The 9,180-nt window shown below is 39.5% G+C and overlaps 1 protein-coding gene across 2 annotated transcripts in view; it reads left to right on the forward strand.

Moving 5' to 3' along the window:
- Positions 1–8,847, forward strand: part of Klhl8 (kelch like family member 8) — a 68,849-nt gene extending 60,002 nt beyond the window's left edge. For both annotated transcript variants that reach the window (XM_045143985.1, XM_004661600.2), the window contains 2 exons: positions 4,655–4,856; positions 5,584–8,847. In XM_045143985.1, the coding sequence (XP_044999920.1) occupies positions 4,655–4,856; positions 5,584–5,707 (326 nt within the window). In that variant the 3' untranslated portion in view covers positions 5,708–8,847. The remainder of the gene's footprint in view (positions 1–4,654; positions 4,857–5,583) is intronic.
- The last annotated feature ends 333 nt before the right edge of the window (positions 8,848–9,180 follow it).

Genomic DNA, 9,180 nt, shown 5'->3' on the forward strand with positions numbered 1-9,180 from the left:
TTTCAAGGTGTTAATGAGTACATCAAAAGAAGGAGAGCTTGAGAGATGGCTCAGCAGTTAAAGACACTTGCTTGCAAAGTCTGATGACACAGATTAGATTTCCCACTATCCATGTAAAGCCAGATGTACAAAGTGGTACATGCATCTGGAGTTTGTTTATAGTGGCAGGAGGTACTGGATTGTCCATGCTCTCTTTTGCTTTTAAAAAATTACTTTAAGCTGGGCGCTGGTGGCACACGCCTTTAATCCCAGCACTTGGGAGGCAGAGGTGGAGGATCACCGAGAGTTTAAGGTCACCCTGAGACTACTTAGTGAATTCCAGGTCAGCCTGAGCCAGAGTGAGACCCTACCTTGAAAAACTAAAAAAAAAAAAAAAAAAAAAAAAAAAATGTATATATAAATTTAGTTAGTTAGACAAAGAGAGGCAGATAGAGAGAGACACTGGGTGTGCAGGGCCTCTGGCCACTGCAAATGAACTCCACATGCATGTACTATCTTGTGTATCTGGCTTTACATGGGTACTGAGGAATCAAACCTAGGTCTTTAGGCTTTGCAGGCAAGCACCTTAACTATTCAGCACTTCCCCTTGTCCATACTTTCTATCATTTTCTATTTCTGTCATAAATAAATTTAAATTTGTTTTTGCTTTTGTTTGTTGAGGTAGGGTTTTGCTCTAGCTTAGGCTAACCTGGAATTCACTGGCCTCGAACTCATAGCAATCCTCCTACCTCTGCCTCCCAAGTGCTGGGATTAAAGGTATGTGCCCCACACCCAGCTAATAAAAGTATTAAAAAATAGGGATCACACCTAAATGAAATATGTATTTGTAACTGTTAAGAGCAAAAGTTAAATATACATTACTAAAGCTGGGCATGGTGTCATGTGCCTTTAATCCAAGCACTCAGGAAACAGTGGTAGGAGGACGCTGTGAGTTCCTGGTCAGCCTGGCCTAGAGTGAGACCCTATCTCAAGAAAAAAAAAAACAAAAAAAACAAATTATATATATGCATGCCTTACTAAAACAAACTTTAAAAGATCTAACACTTGCTTTTTTTTTTACTTCATTTTAAAGGAAATTATACTGACTACTTTAAGTAAACCAGTAGATTTTTCATGTGATTCAGATAACTTTGTCATTCTTTTTTTTTTTTATATTTTTTGTTCATTATTTATTTATTTATTTGAGAGCTACAGACACAGAGAGAAAGACAGATAGAGGGAGAGAGAGAGAATGGGCACGCCAGGGCTTCCTGCCACTGCAAATGAACTCCAGACGCATGCGCCCCCTTGTGCATCTGGCTAACGTGGGACCTGGGGAACCGAGCCTCAAACCGGGGTCCTTAGGCTTCACAGGCAAGCGCTTAACCGCTAAACCATCTCTCCAGCCCAACTTTGTCATTCTTTACATTGCTCTTTGACATGCTAACGTACTGAATTAGAAAGGCTATTAGAGCATTGCTTTCTCAATGCACCTGAGTAACTTGGAGGAGATGTTGCCCTGAAAAGGAGGGTCCAGATTCTGTGTTTGTAACAGCTGTCAAGAGTGATTCTGTGTTGAGTCCACTCACACTTCCAGGAGCAAGGGCTTAAATGGTTGAAATGGGAATAATAGGGCCTGTCTTTCAGAATTATCTTAGGAATCAGAGGCGATGTATGTTAAGCATCTCTAACTGTCTAACAATATGACCCAACAAATGAGAGCTATATTGTGACCCATAGTACTTTACAAAGGAGAAAATATGTTCAGAAAGGTTGTTATTAATATATGTCATACTTGCTGATGCATACTGAGTACATGTTGTATTATATAACTTATAGTTCTTGATAAGTGAATGAGCTATTGTGTTTAAATATCTGCAAGTAGAATTAATGCTGACTCCTCCAGTGCTCATACAAGCTTAGCAAGGGATCTCAAACAGTTCACGCTACGTCTTACCTCATTATTACAGCAGCTCTGTTAGGTAGTCCTTTCCAGAGAAAATGCATAAAAGAAAAACACACCTCATAGTCGCACGCTTAAACAAGTAACAGATAGAATTTGAATTTGGGTCTATGGGAATCAGAGTTCATACCCCCTCCTTGAACCAGTTATCTTCTTATTGAGACAAAATACTCGTCCAGAAGTAACTTACGGAAGGAAAGTTTTGGGGTCTTTTTCCAGTGGAAGTTTCATCTTGGCAGGGAAAGCATAGCAAAAAGACAGCTAGGCATCACATCTCCACAACTACAGGAAGGAAGGAGAGAGAGTATGTGAGTTCTGAACACCCAGGGAGGCTGGAATATTAAGCCCTCGAGGTTTAAATTCCCAATGACACACCTTTTCCTGCAAGGTTCCATCTCCCATATACACCACCAGCTGGGAATTACGTATAGTCTTAATCACAAATCGCTAAGCTTATGGGGGCATATTACACTCAAACCACCATACTACTAATAAAGATATTCATAGGTTACTTGACACAGGTATATCATTGTTGCTGTTATTCAGTCTTTTGTGCCTGTTGAGCTGGAGCAGGTATGACAGAAATAAGAACAACTCAGACTGAACATTAAAATAACCCTTTGAGGAGCTAGGAATATAGCTCAGTGGTAGAATATTTGCCTAGCATGCAGGAGGCCTAGGTTCAATCCCCAGCACTGGGGAGGGGGAGACAAAACTTTGGTCACTCAGGTTCTATTTAAAATAGTTTCAATTATTGGAATAAAAAGGTGAAGGTATGGGCATGTCTAACAGCTTAGTTACAGCTTGCTTTGTCTCTTTCTCCTTATTGAATTCTCATTTCTTTTTCATACCTGGAGACTGAACTCTGGAACTTATATACAATAAACCAGACCTCTGCCACTGAGCTGTGTCACCAGCCCTGCCTGTGATCCATTCCTTTAAAGTTAGACTGAGTGCATTGCATTTTTAAAAAATAATATATTTAACCTATTTATTTGAGAGAAAGAAAGAGGCCTCAAGCTACTGCATATAAACTCCAGACTCATGTACCATGTTTTATGTCTGGCTTTACAAGGTTGCTGGGGAATTGAACCCAAGGCCTTAGGCTATATAGTCAAGTGCTTTAACCGCTGAGCCTTCTCTCCAGCTCTGCATTGCAACTTTATATCTTGATGGTTATGAATTTGTGGGGGGCAGAGACAGAATGTGGTGGTTGATTTGAATCACATGTCCCCCATAATCTCATGTGTTTTGAATGATTGGCTCCTAGCTGATGGCAGTTTGGGAGGTGGAGCCTTGCTGGAGGAGGTGTGTTGTTGGGGGTGAGCTTAATGGTGTTATAGCTAGCTCCCCCTTGCCAGAGCTTGGCTCAGTCTCCTGGCGTGGCAGAGGTGATGTCCAGTCTCTGCTCTACCATCTTCTACCATCTTTTCTCTGGCATGAAGCTTCCCCTCGAGACTGTAAACCAAAATAAAAAACTTTTCTCCCTTCAGTGGCTTCTAGTTGGGTGCTTTTTCCAGCAACAAGAAGGCAACTACAGCATGCATGCAGGGACAAGAAATGAAATCAACAGAAAATATAACTATTAACAACTTCACTTTTTTCACTAACATGAGTATCAACAAACTCCTAGGGGGAGAGTCAAGGCTGTGATGGTGCTGTCAAAATTCATCAGATTAAGCATATACAAAGTTAGGGTAAACTATCTCATTTCAGCAGATTTTTTTTTTTATTTTTTATTTATTTATTTTTGCTTTTCCAAGGTAGGGTCTCACTCTAGCTCAGGCTGACCTGGAATTGGTCTCAGGGTGGCCTTGACTCATGGTGACTCTCCTACCTCTGCCTCCCGCGTGCAGGGATTAAAGGCGTGCGCCACCACACCTAGTGTTCATTTCAACACATTTTTCTTAAACTGATCTTGTGTTTAAAGGAAACTGATCATGATATTAACACTTCTCAGCAAAGAAAGCCTTTACACATTTAGTCTTAGAGAGAACTAGAAAAGAGCTGTTACAGTGACATGTTGTCTGCACATAGCTCTCAGGAATATACTAGATACATTGTCTGAATAATCTGTAGGAAAGCCTGTGTATACTATGCTAGAGGAAGATGCAGCTTTGACAAAAACTGATGAGAATTCTATCCTAACCACCACCTCTCTTCTTCTGTCATAGCCAACCACCTCTGATTCTGTGATTGTCACCATCTCTTTAATTGTATCCAAAACAAAAGCAAAAGAAAAGAAAAATTTTAATTAAAAAAAATATTTTATTTTTATTTATTTATTTGAGAGAGAGATACAAAAATAAGCAGGGAGAGAGAAAGAGAGAGAATGGGCACACCAGGGCCTCCACCACTCCAAACAAACTCTGGATGTGTGTGCCCTCTTGTGCATCTGGCTTACATGGGGAATCAAACCTGGGTCCTTTGGCTTTGCAGGTAAGCACCTTAACTGCTAAGCCATCTCTCCAGCCCAAAAAATATTTTTCAACCTAGTGTTATGGTAAAATAAGAATAAAATTAAACCAAATTGTAGAAAATATCCAACAGTTACTGTTGGAGGATAGATGTGGAATAAACTGTTTTTCTAATTTCCTCTGAACCATTCTAAAATAATTTAAACAATTTTTAGTTTGTCAAGCTTACTGACTTGAAAATTAGTAACTAGTTTTTCTGAAATGTCATGTCTTTAAAACCTATTTCTTTCTGTAGGTGGTTTTGATGATAATTCTCCTCTGAGTTCAGTTGAACGGTATGACCCCCGAAACAACAAGTGGGATTATGTGGCGTCACTTACCACTCCCAGGGGCGGAGTGGGGATTGCAACGGTGATGGGCAAAATCTTTGCAGTTGGTGGTCATAATGGCAATGCTTACTTAAATACAGTAGAAGCATTTGACCCCGTTCTCAATAAGTAAGTAACATGTCTCTTCTGTGCTCTAGTGAGTCATCTAGGAGCATGCCACTCCTCAGTGTGAAAATAGAACAGCCCGCCATTGTCCATGGGGGATAAGGTCTAAGAGGCACGGATTCCAGAACCACAGATTTACTAGACTTCACATGTACCGTGCTTTTCCCTGCACATGCGTGCTTAAGATAACGTTTGTCTTAAAAATTCAGGTACAGTAAGAGATTACCAATAGTTACTAATAACAAAATAGCAAAACCTTAACAGTATACTATAATAAAATTGCTAGCCTCACTGTTATTGTATTTGAAGTATAGTGGAGTTACTAATTATTTGAACAAAATCATTTGCAGTTTGAGAACCGAAATGGCTAAGTGACCACCAAACAGGCAGTGTCTACCATTTGATGGACAGAGGCTAGCTTGATGTCTCAGGCCAGACACACTGCGATTTCATCCCACACTCACACAGCATGGATTTAAAGCTCATGGATTTCTGATTTCTGGGAGTTTGCATTTAATATTTCTAGACTATTTTACTGTGGATAACTGGAACTATGGAAAGCAAAAGCTCAAATAAACTACTAGTTGTACTAACACAAAACTTTGGATTGTATCTTTGCCCCCTTTGGAAGCTTGCTCTCTTTCTAAACTACAATAAAGAACTTTTTGTCTTTGGTATTTTGAGCAAGTTTTATTTTGTCTTCAAATCCCATTCTTGTCTGTCTTTTCAGATGGGAGCTTGTTGGATCCGTGTCTCACTGCAGAGCTGGAGCAGGTGTGGCGGTGTGTGCCTGCTTAACCAGCCAAATTCGAGACGTAGGTCATGGATCCAGTAACGTGGTTGACTGTATGTGACTTGAGTTCCAGCCACCCTCAGTCACGTCTGATAGAAAAGACAAGACATTTTGAGATGACCCCATTGGACTGTAACTACAGCTGCTGGCCTACTGAAATGTTAATTGCTGTATTGTGACTAAGTACAACTTTTGGCATGATAGCTAAAAAATTATTAGTCATAAAGTTGAATTTGATATTTGCTGTTTTAGCAAATAATGGAGTAGGGAAGGATGGCAATCTAAATTGAAATCATATCTACTCTAAAAAATGTTAAAATTGTGCCCAAAACCTTGAAATGTTTGTTTATATTGATGAATTAAAAATGTAATCTGTCAAGTTTTACTTTTTCTTTTGCTTAAAGATAGTAACAAGGCAGTAGATTTTTCCTGGAGAGGAGGCTAGAGCCTGTTCAGTAACAAGAGGACACATTTTCAGGAGCATTTCTTCTTGGTGCCGATGAATTATATCTTGCTTTTTTCTCTGGGTGTTACATTTTTCAATTTCATGGATACTAGCAGAAGTAGGAAGGATGTTTTTGTCTTTGTTGAACATATTTCTTAGGGGAGTGCTCCAGGAAAGCTTTCTGTCTCCCTTATAATTGCTAGGACAGTAAGACTGACTCAGTGGTACTCATTCCATCGGAACCAAGTACTGCTTGGTGGTGTTTTTCCATCTCATTTAGATTTCATATTATTACTCCAGTATCTAGTTGAGAGACTTTGAGAAGGACTGGTATGGGAAGTCTGAAAACACTTTTTGTTCTTTGACTTAATCGCTTCATTTTGAACCCAGGATCTGTTTGCATCCTATTTGGTATTCATCACCATCCTGGTTTTTCCAATTGCACAGATCTAGATTTATTTATTATCAGGAATTGAAAGCATTTTTTCCAAAAGCCCTTAGTAGTAGACTAATTTGATGATTAGTCCAAGTTTATTAGTAACCAGTAAAACATGCTGTTGCTAAAAATAGATAAAGTTTGGAACTACTAGTTTTTGCATTGTTTGATATTCTATAGTGTGTTTATTGAAATACAACTGAATATGGCTACAGATCATTTTGTAGCCCAGGATATTGATAAACCTAATGGTACCATAGCTCTTCATTATTTTAACTAATATATAAAACACCCGATTCAATATATATGATGAATATTTATTAAGAACATTAAAACATTCTATTTTATATTTGCAGAAGTGTTTGCCACCTCTCTTCCAGGCCTTCCTAAACTCCTTTAGTCATGCTTTTGAATTTATTTTTATTTCCTATTGGTCAGTTGTCTGATTCACAGTGAAGATGGGACAATGAAACCCCATCCAATCACTTCTGAATTTCATTAATTCAACAAATAGTATGCTGGATTTGTTGGTAACACAGGCTGCAATACCACATCCTAAAAGTCAGTGTCAGCTGGGCGCGGTGGCACATGCCTTAAATCTCAGCACTTGGGAGACAAAGGTAAAAGGCTCACCATGAATTGGAGGCCACCTTGCAACTACATAGTGAATTCCACCCTACTTCAAAAAACAAAACAAAAAAGTGTCTACTGGACATGTCAATAAATAAATAAAAAGATTTAAAATAATTGAAAGCTCAAATTGGCAGATGAATATCTTTCATGAAGTAAATTTAAAAGTTCCCAGAAGAGCCGGGCATGGTGGCACACGTCTTTAGTCCCAGCCCTCGGGAGGCAGAGGTAGGTGGATCGTCGTGAGTTCGAGGCCATCCTGAGACTGCATAGTGAATTCCAGGTCAGCCTGGGCTAGAGTGAGACCGTACCTTGAAAAACCAACCAAACAAACAAACAGTTCTTACTTGAGGTTTTTCCTGTTGTCAAGCCTTTGCATGTGTTCCTAAGTCATTGAGGATCCAGTGCTCTCTAGCGCTACTGTAACTCACTATGTCACAACCGGCCCGCAGAGCAGCTCCACCTGGCTGAATGTAATGGCTCCAGACCTGGCTTCAGCTGTGTATTTCTTGTGTCTGCTTGAGTTCTTGTATTATAATGTTTGTCTGGCTATGTTCGCTGGGAGGCATGTTGTATTTTATTTTCAATGCTAATGATCTTATTTAATTCTTAAAATATTTTTCTTTAATATATTTCTGCCTCTGTTGTATATAGCGTTTGGGTGTATTTCACTTCTGATTTTACTGTGTAGTGGTCATCTAATATCCTAAGTTGTACCTATGCTACCTATAAAATGTAAAATACTCACAAAAGAAGTAGCATGAAATGAAGGGAACACATGTCTGTGACATTCTACATGGGCAGTCAGAGGCAAAACCTTAAAGGTCTTGACACAGGAGAAATGAAGAGCAGAGTCAATAGGTAGTCTCTACTGGACGAAACTGAGAATCAGGTTGAAGGCTGGAAGCCGGTGAAAGATCAGTATATTCATAGGAGTACAGGGACGACATGCTCAGAGATGACTGCTTTATTGTGAGGCCTGTCGCTCTGACCTCAGATGCTCACCTACCAAAAGTGATATAAAATAGAGCTAATACTAAAATTATAAATAGAAAAAAAGTGAAAACCTTTTTTTTCTTTTTGTTGTTTTTTGAGATGGAGTCTTCCTATGTTGCCTAGGCTGACCTCATGGGCTTAAGGTAATCCTTCTGCCTCAACCTTTCACAAAGCTGGAACTAGAGATCCATGCAGCTGACCCCAACCATGTGTGTTAGATCTTCAAGAAGCAGTTGTAGGGCCGCGATGTGACCTGGTTGGTGGAGTGCTTACCTAGTACACACAAGGCCCTGGGTTCCATCCGGGGTACCACGGAAGCCAGCTCAGAGGAAGTGAAGGAGGAGCAGGAGGTGAAGACCATATTTGGCAACACAGTGAGTTTGAGGCTAGCCTGGGAGTCTCAGCAAAAACAAGAAAGTTGTTTCTGGAGTCTGTGTGTGATTCTCCCACTTAGTTGGTAAAGCACCACTTTCCTGTACCAGCCCAAAACATTCAACTTGACTCTCACTGTGTTCATATGCAACTAGTGCATTATTGTTTAAGTGTTTGAATAAACTGTGTACTCCCTCTAAGGGTTATTATTCATTTCCCTAATTCTCAAGTGAACCTTGAACTCAAATGCAGTTAAATGCCTAGATAAAAGATTGTTGAAATTGCATAGAATTACAAAAACCTTTATAAATGATAAAATTGAGAATTTTCTTTGTTTTTTTTTTTCTATAACTTGTATGATGAAGATAAAAATACATTTAGGACCTTGTTCATATTCTATCCATTAGGAATGTTTCTGTGTGTTCTCAAACCATCCTTCAAAACAAATCCTATGTTTCTCCTTTATGTGAAATTAGACATGGTGATGAAAGTTTCTCTATGCTCTGTGTGTGTGTGTGTGTGTGTGTGTGTGTGTGTGTGTGTGTGTGTGTGAGTGATGTGAGATGAATCTATTACTGAACTCAGAGCTGCTGTTTTTCAGTCTCTGGCTGACTGGTGAGCACCAGTAATTCTCCTGTCTCAGCTCCCCACAGAA

Source organism: Jaculus jaculus, chromosome 2, assembly GCF_020740685.1.
Source record: "Jaculus jaculus isolate mJacJac1 chromosome 2, mJacJac1.mat.Y.cur, whole genome shotgun sequence".
Classification (NCBI taxonomy): domain Eukaryota; kingdom Metazoa; phylum Chordata; class Mammalia; order Rodentia; family Dipodidae; genus Jaculus; species Jaculus jaculus.